At 42.7% G+C, this 18,895-nt stretch overlaps 1 protein-coding gene across 4 annotated transcripts in view; it reads left to right on the top strand.

Annotated features, from left to right (window-relative positions):
- The first annotated feature begins 2,266 nt into the window (after positions 1-2,266).
- tfec (transcription factor EC) overlaps positions 2,267-18,895 on the top strand; it is a 33,913-nt gene continuing 17,284 nt past the window's right edge. For all 4 annotated transcript variants that reach the window (XM_030113903.1, XM_030113900.1, XM_030113899.1 and 1 more), the window contains exons 1-2: positions 2,267-2,389; positions 8,754-8,997. In XM_030113903.1, the coding sequence (XP_029969763.1) occupies positions 8,776-8,997 (222 nt within the window). In that variant the 5' untranslated portion in view covers positions 2,267-2,389; positions 8,754-8,775. The remainder of the gene's footprint in view (positions 2,390-8,753; positions 8,998-18,895) is intronic.

Raw genomic sequence — 18,895 nt, 5'->3', positions numbered from 1 at the left:
ATTTTGCGTCTGCGGGCAGATACTGTTTCGCGGCGCCAAGTGCATCGATTAGACGAAGGGGAAAAGAGAAACGGCGAGTCATTTGAAGATACAACAGAGCCACACCGAGTGGCTCTCAAGGAAACTTTTTGGACAAAGAGTGTAGACTTAGGAGAGGTTTGTGTTTCAGGACGACGTTAAATCTTCATCGGCTGAAGGACGAGCTTCGGTCTCCTTCTCCATCGTGCGAGAATGCTCGGTGTGGCTGGCGTGGTTCAAGCCTTCACTGCCTCCACATCAGATCAGACACTCCGCCGGTCAGACCTGGCCCGTCCCGGAGAGATCAAACATCCGTATCCTCCACCTCTTGTCTCTCTCTCTCTCTCTCTCCTGTTGCTGCCTCTTTCTCTCTCTGCTTCTGCCAGAGCGCCCTGGGTTATAATCTCCACCCATAAATCTAATGTCGAGTGTCAGCTCTCGCTGGGTTCACTCACACACTCACATTCCGCACATTCTGGCGATTGAACAACAAGTAGATCAGGGAGCGAAATCTCTACGTCATGACTCTATCCTGGTCATTTGTCACGTGTCTCACATGTTCTTCTCAGAGCCATTCAAGATTAGCTGGGATGATTTAAACCCTCATCGTATTCAGATCTCAATTAAAAAAGCCCAAATTTAAAGCTATGCACACTTTGATCTGTAAGTCAGATTATCTAATTAAAGATTTGAGGGATTTTATCTGTACCATACAGGCCTTTTTAAGATAACAGGGTTTTTTTTTTATTAGTATTGAGGTTACAATGTAAAATCTTTAAAAAACCCATTGATCGTCAGGTAAAAGGAATCTCTCTTTTATAAAACACAGTTTAATAATTCTCACATTTAAGATAAAAAGGAAAATCTTACACAAAGTGGTCCCCCAACCTTCTTGGCGCTTTGTGTATTTTTGATCTCGGTGAAAAAGAAAGTTTGGACACATTACATTAAAAGACAATGCCTCGTGACATGTTCAAAAATTACACTAACAAAGTCAGTTTAAGCTTCTCAAAAGGCCGTGTGAATGATGACGCTCTCGCCACCGCTAATTCTACCTGATTTTACAGTTCCATGTAAAAAAATGAAGCTAATGGCGTTACGGCTCTAAACCTGTTAAAGCCATTTTAGCGGCACATGAGCGCTCCGAGTTCCATCCCGGGTTATTACGTTAACACGTCTAATCGCAAACAACAGAGAACTTGTGCCGCCGGCGCTGGTGTGTGAACGGTCGCACAGCATTGAAAATTGCATTAGGGACCTGCTCAAGTGAGAAAGAGAAGCATCGGCCGGAATAGTTGGGACAATTTGCGCAGCTAATGCTGGGGAATGTATGTGTGAAAGAGCCTCTGTGGCTGTGATGTAGATCTGCTCTGGATGCGCTCGCTTCTTTGGCCTCGTCTGCGAGCCGAGGTTCCTCCTCTCTGGCCCCTCAGACACAGTTTTATTTTTTGGCTTGATTAACCACTTAGTTCAGTCTCTTAGACACAAGATTGCAGGGAGACAGCAAGTAATGAAGTGCTTTTGAATTTGCATTCCTGAGAGCTTTCGCAGACGCCTTGATTTCGGTCTGACTCCGCTGTTTGTTCGTCGTCAAGAGACGTCTGCTATTTTAACGGTAACGCGCAACAAGTGTCCATCCAGCCTCCTCCATATTGCCCCCTCATCAACCTAACTGCCATGAATAAACACAATCAACATGCATCTGAAGGGGGATTCGGAGGCTTTTTTTTTTCTCTCGAATCGTCCCCTGATGGCTCGTTCATCACCGTCATTATGCAGATTGCGGAGTGACCCGCGAACGCCGCACGGGAGCCCTTTTCCCCCTGGAACGGCGCGAAGCTGACCAAAAACACTTGTGTGTTTTGTTATTCGGATTTAAGCAGCGATGACCAGTTATGGAAAAACACTTTCTCAAGAATATGAGTTGATACTTGAAAGCCAAGTTTGAATTTTTTTTAATATTGACCTTGAAGGATTTGTTGTAATTTATCAGATACTATGTTTTTCTGAGGAATTTCTAGGGGAAAAAAAATCAACTGGCATAGCTTTCATGTTATCTCATTTTTTTTTTTTTTTACCTATTTGACCCATTTAAAGCCTGCCATGGTTATGTCACATGATGACTTGCCAGAATCTTATTTCTGTTTAGGGTACAGCTTCCCTTTGTGCCCCGCTGCTGAGTAGCAGAAAAGAGGAAATACAGTTTGGTTAAAATCCGAGGCCCTTTCACTAACACATGCTCCGATGCCATGATTCAAACACCAGTCGGACCTGGAACAGCCGGCGTACTCAGCTTGTTTGTTTGAAGCTGGGAAAAGAAAAACAAATACAGAATTCCAAGGAACTTTTGAAGAGAGACTGCAAAAAACAGGTAAATGACAACGACTAATTAATGCTAAGATGATTGGTATTTTGTAACAATTTCACCCAAGCTGTAATGACTATGGTGTGTTTACAATATGTGCTGCAACCTGGATAAGTGGTACAGAAGATGATCCAAATGGATGCAGAATGCAATATTCATGAATTATTGTTAACCTCTGATGGTGAGGAAGGAAGGTCGATACTTGACCTCTCTGTCTGCGACATCAGTCCTTCATAACAGGAAGTGTTCTTACTGACAGGTGGAAATGATCCGATACGCTACGATATTAAATGGAAAGGTTACCTTCCACGTGGTGGAATGACTCCTAAAATTAGCACCATCTGTGTGAATGAAGGGATTTTCCTTCAACTGATATAAAATGTTCAACCAATAACTTTCATACTACGTGGATTAATTTCAACAAGACAAGAAATACCCAAAGCTTACTTTGGAGGACATAATGTTGCTGAAAATAATGATATTTTACATAACAAACAATACTCATGTCTGCCTGTCTGTGATTGAAATGTTAGAACAAAACAGTTTAGCGAACATGACATCAGATGCAAAGTGAAAGTTAAACCGAAATAGTGTTTTTACAACAATTGCATTAAAAGAAAAGATGCAGCAAGTCAGAGAGCAGTGCGCTGTCTTCATGTCTGAGTGCAGCTTTGATTGATCAGAATGACACAGCAGAAAAAGTTCCTCTTCGGGCGCTTCTTCATTTTGGAGGCAGCTGATTTTATTTACAATAGAAAAAAAAAAAAAACTTTTGGGGACTTCTCTAATCTTGCATCACGGGAGTGTTGTTGGCAGTGCCGTGCATGTGCATGTGCACGATCGGGTCTGGTGAGGGGTGGAAACCATGCTAGTTCACTGAGTACATGCGTGTGTGTGTGTTTGTGTGTGTGTGTGTGCGTGAGCACTTGAAGGCCTCATAGGACAATGAGTCACATCTAGAATGAGTAAGCAGAATAAAAAGGAACAAAACAGAAATGAAACATCAGACAAAATACCACATTTCAGATGTTTTGAAAGCTTTATATAAATATGAAACAACATTTCAGTGTTTTTTAGGCCCAGTTGGAGGGGTTTGAGTCCAGGCGGTAGATGTGTCCATTGTGCAGAAGCAGCTATGGGATGATAGATGCACACAGCACCATCTGCTGGACAGTTTTAAAATTACAGTTTGGGTTAAAACTCCTCAGTCATAAAGTAACCGTGAGGATTTTCAACAACAGCACCTCAATAAATCACTCTAATATAACTGGAGGATTAAAAACATGATCTGTATTTATACTCTGTGCCTTGTTTGGATGAGCGTTGGGTCTGCAGTCGAGGCGGAGATGCCTGGAAGTGGTGGAGGGCCGGAGGGACTAATGGGCCGGAAGAATGTAAACATTGTCTGCTCGGAGGAGCGACTTCAAAGTGAGCCTGGCCTAACCCCTGCTCGGTGTTGGCGTACACTCTAGACCGATAAAAAGTGAAAGTGAATGCTCATCCACGGTCTGGAGACTTTTCCTCTGACCACTCTTTGATGTCGCAAAATGGATCTGATTGATTCGTGGAGTAGAGACGCACAGCAGCTCTGTTTCTCTATCAACATGCGCTTCTTGGAAAAAAAAAGTCTTTGTTTATGGCTTCAGAAAATGAATTAATAGTTCACAAAAATGTAGCAGAAGGTTTAAAATGTAATGTATTACTAGCAGTAGCACCTAATGGTCATTGGATTTTAATTTTTCCCACAAAATCAGGAAATGTTGTGAACATTTGGAAATCCTGCAAGCAAGACTAAACAATAATAGTAAAAATCAAGATGAAAGTTTTCCCAATGAGCTGCTGCATGTGACATTCATAACTAAGTTTAGGAATCCAATTTAAACTACTGTGGGAAAGATATTTGTTCATATTGAGAAATGAGTATCGGCTGACCCGTTTCTCATTCTGAAATGTCAAATTTATTCATCGGTCAGACTCTTTTCTTCACGCTTTCAAAAGGCAGCGAGTAGAAAATCATTCCCAACCTATCATTACAACAAAATAAAGAAAATTAATTAACAAAAAAGCGTTACAGTTAGGATTTTGGTTACAGTTGAGATACAATTCGGATATACCTCTGTGAGTCTGAATCCGATTCAAAGTGACACAAAGGTTAAGATCAGGTAATCCTCTGATACGTCTCCAGTTCATCGGAAAGACGAGACGTAAAGACAGACAGACTGCAATTTAGGCTCATTAACTGTCCAAACATGACCATTTTTGGACGGCAGGAGGAAGCTGAATCACTCGAGAGGGAACTCACATGGAAAACACGTCATGCGTTCTCGTTACGGGTCTTGCCAAATCATTCACTGATCACAAATCAGTTTCAGTTGTGAAAATAGTTTGATTATTCATTTTGATGACCATTGTGTACATCATAAGTAGAAAAAAATGTCTTTTTTTTTTTCTTGATCTGTACTTAAAGCTGCACTTATCACCTAATCAAGAATAAACTACGCTGTGTCAACGCCTCGAATTCAATCAAAAAGCCGAAGCCCGGCGGTCTGAATCACCTGCGCCTCTGGACACACTCTGCAGTAATGAGCGTGTGTGGGAAGTGTTTGCTAGGGAGCCTTTGCTGGCGTTATCGGTGATGGAGGCTCGATCTGCCGTGTGTGTCTGAGCCCCTCATCATTATCTCAGCTCAATGATTCATGTCTTGAACACGGGGAACAAAAGTCTCGCGGAGACCTTGTTCCCGACGCAACGGGACGCCGGGAGGGACAATACGGGGGAATTAGCGGTGAAAAAAGCAAATAAATAGGTTCCTAAATACATGACAGCCCAGCGACAAAGACAGAAGAGGATAAGAGGGAGAGCTGTAGAGATAGAGAGGAGGAAGGGGGGGAGAGAGGCCTTGATAAAAATAAGTAGCCGAGCTCAAAAGGAGGCAGGGGTTGAGCGGATTGGAAGTGATGATGAGTGAAGAGCTGTACAAAGTCGTACATCTATGGGAAAGGTTTTAATGAGGCAGACGCCGGTGTGCGTGCGTGTGTGTGTGTGTGTGTGTGTGTGTGTGTGTTTTCTCATCTGTGACGCAGACACTCAGAAAGCCCTCGGCGGTGATACTGCAAACTTCCTGCCTCCACGTGGGTGGGTGAGGATTTGTGTGAGTGTGTAACAGACAGGCCGACGGACAGAGAGATAAAGAGATGGATGGACAGGAGGGAGAAGATGAAAGGAACAAAAAAAAAAAAAAAAAAACTGTCTGAACTGGCTAAATTAACTAGAACCTATATCAAAAGTGATATAATTTTCAAATCTATAACCCTTTTTATTTGGACACTAATGTGTAAAAGCCGATAAAATAAAAATGGGATCTCACAGAGACAGGAGGAAAGCCTGCAGCCTAATGTAAAGAAATGGTGTCCCTCGGTGGCCCCCGGGGCTTTGTGTATCTGCAGACAATCTGCAGAGCAGCAGGGGGGCCTGTAATTCCACTGTCAGCCCCCAGTCGGGATGAAGGCAGGTCAAACGGACTCAAATAAGGAAAACACTTGTTCTACAACCAGGTGATCATAAGGTGGTGGTCTCATGAGATCAGGACATCACAGTCACACTGCTTATGGCATTACATGGCCATTCAACAGATAATCAACAATGGGCCATGTTAATAGGTTAAGCTAGTTAAAGAGACAAGGAGAACACCTGATCCTCTCAGGACCAGCTCCACAGGACATGGAAGGATGGCATCCGCGGTCCATATTTACAGGAAACCGTCCTGAAATGTTTATTTATTCACGATGAAGAAGCGACGTCTCCATTCAGGAGGCAGAGACTAAAAGACAAATGAGATTAACGAGACAAACCTTGACTGTATGTTAGCCTTTAGTAGTGTGTAGATAAGAACACAGACTGATCTCCAGTTTGATAAAAATGGAGAAGAAAGAACAATAGAAGAGGGGAAAAAACATCTACAAACTACAGAAACATTATTAAGTATAAGTATTATTAGGTAACAAGAAAAATTAGGGTAATAAGTAAGTATTGATAAGTCTTTCAGGAGATCACATGTGTGTTTTCTGCTGTTGGTTTTCAGAGTTAGTTGCTATTATATGTGGAAAGTCTGTTTTTTTTTTTTTTTTTGAAGTCCAAGAACAGTGAATGTGCTCTAAAGTCACAGCGAATATCACATTTTCTTCTGTCTAATGAGGAAAGAGTCGGGCACTCGGAGTAAGGTCAGCTCAGGGCACCATACTGCTTCAATCCGGGTCCGTCTTCATCGACGGAGCGGCTGGCTGTTACCACAGAAAGTTGGCGCTTTCAGCTTCCATAACTCATGTCTTCATGTTGTCATGAACAGACGACAACAACAAAAAAAAAAGAATCCAATCCCTGTTTTCGTAATGCATTTAATTTGCTGTTGGAGATTATTGCCGAGAACTCCAGCAAACACAATGAGCAACGTATTTGATCATCCGAACTGCTTGAGGGTTAATATGTGGCTGTAGGGGTTGAGCTGAGCACACACTGATCACAGTGGAGATGAAGAAGAGTCCGTGGATGCACATTTAATTATCATAAAAATCGCTGATCACTCTGAGCAACATCTATCCTCTGTACCACTGAACCAGAAGTCTTTTTGACTGGCATAAACCACTGGTGCTTCTTCACTTCCATATTCTACAAGCCATATGTTTGAGCTTACTGTTCTCCACAGACACACACGTTCCGATTGTTGGAGACACGAACGCTGCACATACAAAACCACTGTGCAATATTCAGTCTTCCTTCCAGGAATCTACATGCACACTTTACCCAGCACGGGTGACAAAAGCTCGGCTGAGTGGCATTCCCATACGCTTAAAAGGTTGTTAGGCCAATGAATGGCGATTCAGGAAAAATGCCTTGCCCGTGGGCAAACAGAGAAGCCCACAAACCACAAACAAAGGCTCAGACTAAAACCCGTACAAACACACCAGTTGTTCCAGATGACCATTTTTACAGGAATGCAGCGAGGTGGACAAAACGCCGTTTTCTCATGCCGGGCCCAGCGTCATCGATACGCACTTCATCACAGTGCCTGGAACCACCTGGCAAATTCTGCGGCCGAGATATTCCTGCGATGTTGGCGACAGAATAAAGACAATTAAGCAGTGTTTGCACCATGCTTGGACGGCCATACGCTTTGCCAATTAACCTCCAGCATGAGGAGGGAGAGAAAAGAGACACCCTGAGATTAGAAACACACACATTCCTCCACTTTCTCACCCCACCGCCTCCTTGTGTTCCACCACTTCTGCTTTGTAACAAACGCACCAAGTCTCCAATTTCTTACATGCATTTTCCATTACTAAAGCCACAGCAGTGACAGCTAATTTGCACTCAGATATTAGAAGTAAGACATGAAGTGGTTATACTTAACTTGCATACTTGTGCCCTAACTTGGCTTCTCCTGGGACCGCTGCACAGAGTCTGAGCGAGGATCCACAGAGTAAGCTAGCAGACACCCAACAAATCACCTGCAGTGGAACCTGATGGGTTTGCGTGTTTTGACTTCCACTGCTAATAATAGCTGCGTTTACTACCAATATTAACCAATTACTTATTGCCACATGAAGCTAATTGCTCATGATGTTGTTGAAATTTTCTATTTAAAGGTTTTTATGAGTTATGTTTTTCTCATCAAATTGGGTTTCCTCTTTGTATAAACTGACTGTTGTCCTGCCACACGTTCTGATGCGTTTTAATTTGGGGCATGCTGCTTGTCATTTCACTCAGAGCAGCAGTCACGTTCATCCTCTAATGGAAACAATGAAATCTAATGGAATCAATGCCCATGGAAGTCAAATGAGGAGGCAGCTATTAATTACACAAACAAAAATATTACTCACGTTTTAGCCTGGAGACAATTTTTTGATAGTAGACAGCAAGCATCCAAAGCAGAAAATGTTTAAAAAGTTGCTAAATTCATGGCAGTATCAGTAACAGTGTGGCCACTGAACTTCTCAGAGGATCTGTTTATGTAACTGACATCCATTTGAGTCAAAGGAAGACCACAACTTAACCTGAAGAGGATGAGTCCTCAATAGTATTTTTCCAAAATCACATTAACTGTCGAGCCACTACAACCACTAATCAGGTGAAGTCCAAGCATCTCCAAACACACTGGTTGGAAGCGAGGTTTACTAAATGATATATCACATCCAAACTGGCAGCACAACAAACACACATTTCACCCGTGCATCTCCCCTCTGCCCTCTGGTTTCCCTCTCTGTAACAAGATACTCACTGCGAGAGCTGAATATAAATCATGATCCAATAAGGATAATACAACAATTTCATTACAGAATTGCCTAATGCACTAATTGCTTCCTTTTTTGCTTAGATCCCGTTGTGGGCCGCAAGAAATGTTCCAGCCGTGCTCCGGTCCAGACGACCAGCGGGAGGTTAGTCAGAGAGATGACAGATGGGGTCTGTATGGTTCTGGACCGCATCCATATAGCTGGCCTCGGTGGTGCTCTCCGCATCCAAACGGCGCCGTGCGTCATTCTCTCCCCCGGTGTCCGTATGGCGGCGCTTACACCCGAGCGCGAGCGCCTGTGTGGTGGCAGCCCAGAAGCACATGGAAGGTATGTAATCTCAATAAAACAGCATAACCATGCTGTGTTTTCGTGTCAAAGTTACAAGTTGTTGGTGAATGTTGGCCAAAGCTGCTGTTTGCACTGAAGAGTGACTCTGTTACCATTTCACCAAACTCCTGTTTACTGAAGGAGGGGCAATCTCACACTCCCTTAATGGTTTCCTTAAAGAACCACTGACGTCTGGATTTAAGTCAGTCCTTGAGCTGAGTCCTCATCAGTTGCATTTGTGTGAAACCGGATGCAGCAGATTCTTCAGATCCTTAATATTCAGCTTTGAACTCGGAAAACATAAAGAAGTGTTTGTATATGGCTCAAAATGGCCACTGACCAAACCGCATTACATGGAACTAACTAAAACCAGCAAACCTGATGTAGGTTTCATAAGTCTCAAACACTTGGTTTCACACTTATTCAGCAAAATATCATCTCGGCAAACAGTACATCAGAAGATATTGATAAATCAGTAGGTTTCTTTAGGCTTTGTTTCTCACAATCACTTTACATTACATTGAAGGCCTGTGGGCTCAAGAAAAACATTCCCACCTCCGGTTGAAAAGACCCACTATCCATGTGGCTTTTTGTTGCCTACACACTTCTCGTAGCAGTCAGCGTGTCACCGCAGGTGTATAATGATCATAGTGTGGCGTAAAGAAAATGTTGTCACATGTGTAATTACCGAGCTCCAGCAAACGCTTTCAGCCGTCATAAATACGAAACCCGGCCGCGTCGTAAACTCAGAGGGACTCCTCGGCTGGACCTCCTCCTGCCTGCCTCATGCAAATATCAATGGCGCATTGTTGTCTATTCATCGCAGCTATTTAGAGGCCTGTGATTTTAAAAAACTGGGTTGTTTCAGTTGAAGCAAATGCTCTTTTTATTGCTAGATAATTAATTGATATTAATCTTGTAAAAAACAGCTTTCACGGGACAAATATGCGAGTGTGTAGATATCTAATACCAATATATAGTCGTCTTTCTGTGACTGTGTTGCTGTTGTTCACAGATAGCAGGAACTATCTGAATGACCTCTGTGTTTTAGGGGTCATTTCTTAGGAATTCTGTCTCTAGAGATTGTAGCACCATTGTGCAGACAACTAAAAAAAAAAAAGAAACTCACACACAATGTGCTGACAGATCACTGAGCCATAACTGCCGTCCGCAATTACTGTATGCCCCTGCATATATGCATCCTGTGTGGATTCATGTGCAGCTGCATATGTGCATATTTTCTTATTTTTAAGAAGGCGGGAGGTGGGGGTTGTGATTGCACAAAGATTGCAACCACCATCTGGGATTTTTAAAAAAAGTAAAAAAAAAAAAAATTACATCTATTTTCCTGCTTTGCTTTGATGCAAAAGTAAGCTTGAATTTTGGATGTTTGGGATACATTGCGGGGTATTGTGAACAGAGCCAAATGACTCCCAGATCGATTGCAGCAGCCTCTCGGCTTCAGGGAGGGGATTTCCGGAAGGAATATATGAATCAGACTTTTAGAGGAGGAGGAACAGAAAACATCCCTACATTAGATGGATGGCTGGTAGACTTCAAAGCATTGTTGCACTATGTTTTTCACTTCGGTAGGAGGCCTTTCATGTGCTAAAGTTACTCTGGTGTGTGAAGTGTGTGTTTGCGTGCATGTGCAAATGCTTGTGGGTATTTGCGGATTGGTCTCTGCCTCTAGGTGCAAGCTGGCCCCTTTACTACCTGAGGAAGGGAATCTGAGTGGAGACAGGTGGAGGAAAAGGCTCAGACCTACATTAACTTGATAGAAAAAAAAAAAGCCTTACCATCTATTAACTAAAGTAAATTATGTTTATGGAAAAAATTAGATCGAGAAAATGAAATAGAAGTTCGCACAGCAGCAGCAGGAACCATCTAGTGATCACAAACAGGCCTCTCTTTTAATGAGAAAATCTCATGATAAATAAAAATCAAATAGATTTAACTGGTTATATTATCAAAGCACGTTTTCAGCTAAAAGCACCTAACTAGTACGGGAAATGTTGCAGCCTTTGAGTGGAGTTGGGATTGACTCCGGCGCCCTTTGACCCTGCGTTGGATGAAGCGGTATAGAAGGTGAATATATGGACGGATTCCAGCAGCTGCTAACAATAATATCTTGCAATGTGAGAAACATGAAGACGTCTGCCATTCTACCACGAACTGCTACTTAGTGCGAGACATGTGCGGCCTGAGAGTTGTGGTTTCGCGCCGACACTGGTGCACAAAAAAAAAAAAAAAAAAAAAAAAAAAAAAAAAAGAGAGGAAGAAACAGCAGGAATGCGTTAGGTGGGAAAAGAGCAACGCTGAAGGGAGAGTATCAGCACAACAGGGACACTGGCAGGCTGAGGCATGAGGGAGCGGCGGTGATTGGTGTGGACCACCCATCTGGACTGGCCGGGCGCCGCCGCCGGCGGGGGCCGCTCTCTGCCCGCTTGAACCGGGTACATGCATGAGTGGGGGAGCAAAGAGACAGGGGTCCTGTGTGTGTGTGAACCCTGACAGATGAAACAAAGTACTGGAAACACCCAATATGTCAATGGAAAACACACACGCTATCACCAGCAACTGCTGGATTAAATGTACTGAAAGTAAATAATTGTTATATACGACTAAAACATGACAGAGATTTTCTAATTCTGGAGCAAAAACATTTTTGGAGTAAAAGTCTGCAGTGAATGGGAGCAGCAATATCTTTTATCAGCACGGAAGTTATTTTGAGACATTAAGTGGCAAAATACTCCGTAAAGTTTAAGTAGACGTCGTAATTTCTGTGCGTGTACAAAAAGAGGCTCATCAATTATAAGTGGTTAAATGCCGTCGTTTTTTTGGAACTAACTGCACAAATTCCAATTTTCTCACCTCGTTTGACCCGAGGCTCCATGAAGGCTCTCTGCAGTGTACTGTCAATAGAATTAGATAATCAAATAAAGCCGCTGTTCGAAATTTTGTTGTGTATGTGGCCTGATACAATGATTTATGATGGAACAACAGTCTCACTGTTTCTCTTTCGCATTGCCAAGGTAATGCATGGTGACGTATTAAAGTTTGTAGGGGCAGATTATTGGCTTTTAATAACCAATATTACATTTCATCCCGGCTAACAGAATTAGCGTTTATATTTATATGAGCATATTGCAAAAGGACCAATGGAAAATAACTAATTGGAGAAGCTCTTTGAAATATTCAGAAGTTCTTAAAATCAACCTGAAATATATATTTCAATTAATAAAAACTATATCCGTACCAAGATTTCATTTTTTTCTTCTTTAAACTTTTAAAGAATGAAATTTGAAAGAGTGATCTACAACATTAATAGGATTAGGTAGAATGCTTCACATTGCCGTCTTTCGTGTTTCACAGTGGACACAGCTCGTACCAAACCAAACACACCCACACACACAAACACACACACACACATCACCACCTGTCCAGCTCGCCATCCACCTCCTCCAACACCGAGTGTTCTCAGAAAGGCCGAGATCAAACCATCAGACTGTCGCGGTAATTGACACGCAGAACAAAAACACAGGCCACTTTTGCTTAAAACATGTCATAATCCCTCAAGGTGGGGCAGCGGGGGGGGGGGAATCGGGGAGGAGGGGGTTTCAAGGCCACCAAGAAAGCTATTCACAGCGTCCAGAAACATGGAGAGACCTCCGGGAAAGACACGCTGAGGGGTTTGCATGAGGCCTGGCATGACACCCCTGGGAAGAGAGGTGATTCGAAATGAACAGGATCAGCTGTATTATCCGTGTTGTCACCCATACATGTGAAAACACTTCCCGGAAATGTTGCACCGAGAAGGGAAAACCGCAGGTGTGCTATGACTTCAACTAGAATACGACGGTTTGCAGATTAAAGCCTTCCTCTGTGTTGATCAAGCATGATAAAGCGCTCAAAACAGAGAAATGTATGAATTTCTCAGTAAGACATGCATGTTTAGCTTTGCACACACTGTGAAATGTGATTGAGTTTACGTTTTCTTTTTCTTTTCACCGGTTAAGGCACAACTGCAACGGCCTGAGAAGTCTAACCTTAATTCAACTCATCAGTTGACTTCCAGTAGTCGTCCTATTTCCAAGGTTCTCATTGTCCGATCGTTGTCTCTGGAGACTGTCTGGGTCACCGAACTGGACACTAATCTAAATGTTAACATGGTTCCAAATTTAAATTGAAAACGTGATTTCCTTCTTGTCACGTCATGGTCGATTGCCATGCCTATATTCTCTCTGCTTTAAAGCATCTCTTCTTGGGAAGTGCTTTAAATGTTCCTGACTACATTTTTACATATATTTTGCAACTCATTTTATCAGTAACTACTTCAAGAATTCATAATCATATTAATTTGCATACCAGTTTTACACAGAGAACAAAAAAAAGTTTACATCCACAAATGCTTCTTTATGTCTTGATGTGAAGTGATTAGCCTTCGTGTGGATAAGATACAGCAGTAAAGTGATCAGTGATGTGGTAAAAGCCCATTGTTCACTTGTTCCCAGTGTATTTAGAGACAATGACTGTTTAGTAATTATGTTGAGAGCCTGAGCCCCATCAAGCCATCTCCTCTTTAGCACCGCTCTTATCTATCCCCCTCCTCTTTACATTGAAGAACTCGCTCCCCTTCACTGTGATTGGGTTTGTGTCCTGCGGCACTGTTTGTGACCGCGGGTCCTTCAGGCTCTGCTCACAGAGTTGGGCAGAGAGAGTTTGATTGTGGCCGTGTGGAGTGGTCTGGCAATATAATGACGGCTGATCTCTACCTATGGACTTTTAATAGTGTCTGTGTGGAGAGAGTTGACGCCTCAGCATCTGTAATTTCAAATTAATGGAACAGTGACAAGCAGATTATTAATATTTTGAAAAAAAAATGAAACATAGATGGACATTTAAATGAAAATAATGTGATCATTTACTTGTAAAAGTGAGCGTTGTAACCTTTCCGGTTCATTAATGTCCTTTGTCGCGGCTGGACTACACTTCACCTCGTTCTGGTGGCTTCACGGCTGAACACGCGCAAAATACAGCCATTCATCCATCCGTTCAGCTGTGGACATCACCGGGGTCCCCCACATACTCCATAACCTTTTATAAGATTAATGCAATGGATTGAGCAGGTGTCTGCCAAAATTCCATTCCCATTTAAACCTCCATACCAGCAGCCTAATCCTATTAGGCCCAATTGAGTGAAGTCGACAGTCTTTATCAGTTAAACTAAGTTCATGCACTAATAGGATTCAAAAGGGGGCAAAAAAAAAAAAAGGTACAATGCGTGGAGTAGTAGTAGTAGTAGTGCGGGTGTGTGGCTGGCCAAGTGGACGGTGTGCATTGGGGAGTTATAATCAGGCACCGATGTGGACAGTGTGCTGGGACCACAAGAAGCCTCCTGCAGAGTTCAGTGATACGGAGGAGGCTGCAGGTCTACAGCAGCTGGGAAGGCGTGGCTGAGCATAACGTGTGCAAAAATGGGTCCAAAAAGGTGTTTTTGAGACAAAAAGTGGGAGAACTGGACACGGATACAGTCACGTAACACAGCCGTCTGCTCTCCGTGAACTGAAGCCGAGCGATGATTTTTTTTTCAAACTGGAGGAGGAAATGAATGAAATTATGTGGTTTAAAGGCATTAAACGTCTGAATGTCAGCGCCTACGCCCACGCTCTGTTATCCGTGTCACAAGGATAATGTGATTTTTAAAAATGAAATCACGGTATAAGCAGGATTTCAGATTCACATGAGGCGCAAGCAAACGCAGGAGCTGCCTGCAGCCGAGTGAACTTTCTTTGATTCTCTTTTTTCCCTTAAAGAGACACAAAAAGTGAATTATCTACACTTCCCACCAAAACATCCTAGCATAAGGCTGGGAGGTTTACTTCTGCAGATATGATCTGAAGAGTTTCCAAAACAAAAGAGTGGAGGAAACACCAAAGCCGGCCTGAAGAAGCGCCACCTCACTGAGTCCTTTCTGTTTTTGACTTGTGGCTACTGGATGGTATCATTAAGACCCTTTGTCAATGACGTGACCCCCCCTGCCCTCTTTGTCTCCGCTGAAAAACAAGATGAGAAACAGTGATAGGCAAACTTAACATCCTCACTCAGACCCTCACACACACACACACTCACACACACAACAAATTAAGGAGGTCAGAACAGGACACGGTTCTTAGTCAATGGTGTCAGTGACAGAGACATGGCCCGAGGATCTCTCCTTTCAGGGCTGACCGTGGCCAGAGGTGATACACGGGACTCCCTTTGAAGAAAACACATCCAAAGGGAGCCGGGAGACAAAAGATTAGCGCAGACTTTCAGCCATCTTACGCGACCTTATTTCTTGAATAACAAACAAGGAAGGAGACGCCTGACGTATGAGTGGATGTGATAAAACACATGTAATCACTACAGCACTGAATGAGCTAATAGAGTCATTATTGTTTTATTATTATATGAAGCAGAATCTATAATCACAGCTTGTCTGATAGTTTCTGTGTTTAACTTGGCTCACATACAGATGAAATCCAAAGTTTGCAGCAGAGTACCGAAAGCTGCAACAAGCAGAATTAAGCCCCAAATCATGCATGCTTACATTCTAATCAATATAAATTAACTACTGTAATTTTACCAGCATTTATAATCAAATTTACTTGGATGTACAGCTGCCATAAAAAAGCCATAAACTGTGATCATGTGCTCCAAGTCTGCAACTCCCTTACTCTATTATTCTGAGAAAAACACAAAAAAATGCAGCGAAAGATTTCTCCTGAATCCCGGATGAACAAGAAGGACTTTTCAGTTCCTGCGATCCTAAACTTTAGAATTTGGGTTCCTGATTTTCCCCTTCTTGGGTATTACGCTGTGGATTGCTTCAAGAAAGTATTTAAAAATGTGATACACATCTGCACATCCATGGCTCAGAAGGAGGAAATCATAAACTGACTGCGGAGCAATTACACCATTTTGTACTGTCTACTCGCTATAATCTTGTTAAAGAGGGGCCGTCTTCATCAACATTAACTAATCAGATTTCATATCTCCCTTTCTTCTGATAACACTCACAAATCTACATTGCTTCCTTTATTCGTGTCCTTCGTAAATGTCAAGATCCGAGAATGGCCGCACGATGTGGAGAAAGGAAGGGACCGAGTTCAGGACAAGAGGAACAGAAATACTTTTGTCTGTTATGTGCAAACTCCCAAACAAGCACATTTGGGATTTTCTGAAAGTACACAAGCAGTAAAACAGTTAATCTCAAGCTAATTTCATGGCCTCATATGGTAAAAAGTCAAGCAGCACAAACATTTTTTGAGTATTGGCTATTAAAAAATAACCATATAAAATGTCATTCATTTCAGTAACAGTACTGAAGTGCGCTAATTTGCTTTCTTGCCAAGTGTTAGGTAAGAAGATTGAAGCTCTTTGATTGTGAAGAGAGCAGTCAGCTGGTAAGCTCAGCTTAGCCGAAAGACTGGAAACAGAGAGAAAGACCCGGTTCACAGATAAAACAGAAAAGAAGACATGCTTTCTAACAACCCCAAAACCCACGATCGACAGGTTTTTATTGAGGAGAAAATAATTAAACATGAAAAGAAAAATCTGACTCATGTAAAACTCAAATAACCAAATTACATGTATATTTATAAAGAAAAATCACTAATAATTTGGTTCTTTTACAAGATTTTAATGTGCAATAATGTTGCGTTCAAAGACGTGATGATAACTCCTTAATGGAGTTTCACCTGAAAAAACCTCAGCTGCTCACCTCAGATAGCGAGCATTTGTTTGTGTGTATGCATGTCTGCGGGACGCATTCCAGCGGTGTAGTCTGGGCGATGAACAGCCAGGAGGGAGGGGTCGGCAAGAGATACAGCACAGAACAGCGATGGAACCCAGAGTGGGAGGGAGGGGGGGAAAAAAAAAAAAAAAAAAAATCAAAGAATTGGAATAATTGGCATAATTCAAGGTGGCTGGGCACAGTCAGGGGGAGTGTCAGTGTTGGGCGAATCTTTTGCCATCCTCAAAGAGAGACGGTCTGCACAATTAGCCACACGAACTCTGACCCCGCTCAGAATAATTAATGAATAACAGAGGGGATAAAGACAAAAGGCGCAGAGCGGTCTGGTTGAGTGGTGAGCGAGGGTAATACATCAAAGAATGCCGTTAATTGGCCCTGTGGCTTTCATTCTTTGCCCTATTTCTTTCAATTCATTGACTCAAAATAATGGGTTCAGGTTCATTATCAACAGGTCGTAAGCCCTGGGAGTGCCAAAATTCAACAGAAGAGTCAGGTGTGTGTGCGTGCGTGTATGTGTGTGTGTGTGTGTCCACACTTGATAGTCCATGTGTACAAAAATGTGTGTAATGGCTAAGCTTTTGCCTGGCCCCCCCAAAGTCCTGACAACATCCAGTCCACACAGGGAAAACTACGAGTCGTACAGCTGAGAGAAGAGAAACAGGCCGCCATATTTTTTTTTTTTTTTTTTTTTACCCCCCCAAAGATCCCTTCGGTCGTGCTCAGAAGAAGCTCAGAAGCAAAAACTTTTACTGAGGGTGTTTATCAGTGCCGCGAGCGCCGTCACGATGCTGGAATATAACTGGTACGGGCAGGTAAGTGAAGGCAACACCTCTTTCTACTCCCCTCTCACACACGTGCGCCTGCTGACGGATTGGCACGATTGATCGATCGAAGCTCCCTGAGTCGCTGATGTCGATCATCGCAGAACAGGAATCAAATCACAACGCCGGCAGAATGAGATTATCGTGTTTTTACCACAAACTACATCAAAAGTAGCTAAATAACATCACTGCCAATTATCAGAGACCTTCAGCAGCAATCTGATACTTGGAATCATTTTCTTTAAATAATAGAATTAGGTCAATACAAAGGCACTCGTGACAAAGACGTGTCTTGTTTCAGAAATGACCTTGATAACTCTGATGGATCATATTTACCTCACAATGTGGATATTTAAGAATGACAGCGTTGTGTAACAAAAAGAAATCTGATTCATAAAACCCACATTTTATTTTTTGCAAAAATTCTGTGAAATTCTCTTTAGATCATTAAAATCAGCAGTCACTGATGGGGTTTGGGCTTTCGTACAGAATGTCAAAAATTTAATCCAAAATCTTCCATAACTGATCTGCACTGCTATATCGGCTTCCTTGATCGAGAAATGTTAAATTAAAGTTAGACATACATTTTTGAATGTATTTGTGTGATGTTGCCACACAGTTTATGTGGGCTCATGTGTGACCGTCATTCATCTGCAGTTTCTGTTTCACCGCTGTTAAAAGTTCCAGTTTTAACTTATCATTTACCAGTGCGCACAACATTTTTATGGTAAGATCTAGAGTTTGTAGCACATTCTACTTTTGAACAGTGAAGTTTTCTTTTGCAAAAGGAGAAAACACATGAAAGAGAGAGAGAGAGTGTGTGTGTGTGTGTGTGTGTGTGTGTGTGTGTGTGGGGGGGGGGGGGGGGGGGGGGGGGGGGGGGTCCACAGGGGAGGTAATTCCACTGCCACAACTTCTCCTGCCCACTACACGTGATTTTAAGAGGAAAACATGGCTGCGTGTAACAATTAATACCCTGAAATACGCCCTTTAAGTGAGTCTTTTGGTCCCCGGGCCTCGGTGTCATCTCACGTTAGCCTCGCACAGGTGCCTTCCTCTGCCCACACATCAGATCATTACCGTCCCCGGAGAAGGCGACGTCGGAAACGAGACGGCCGCACAGCGAGGGCGTGATATCGGGAATGGGTGGACGGGAGAAGGCGAGGGTACGGATGAGAAAAAGAGGGAAGGATGCATGAAGTCCATTTGCTTTGGTGGAGTTTGATTTCATAAACACGGCTTGAACTCAAACTAAGAAAAGGGTCACACACAGACACAC

The sequence above is a fragment of the Salarias fasciatus genome, chromosome 17 (assembly GCF_902148845.1).
Source record: "Salarias fasciatus chromosome 17, fSalaFa1.1, whole genome shotgun sequence".
Classification (NCBI taxonomy): Eukaryota; Metazoa; Chordata; class Actinopteri; order Blenniiformes; family Blenniidae; genus Salarias; species Salarias fasciatus.
This window is presented reverse-complemented; position numbering and strand designations above follow the sequence as displayed.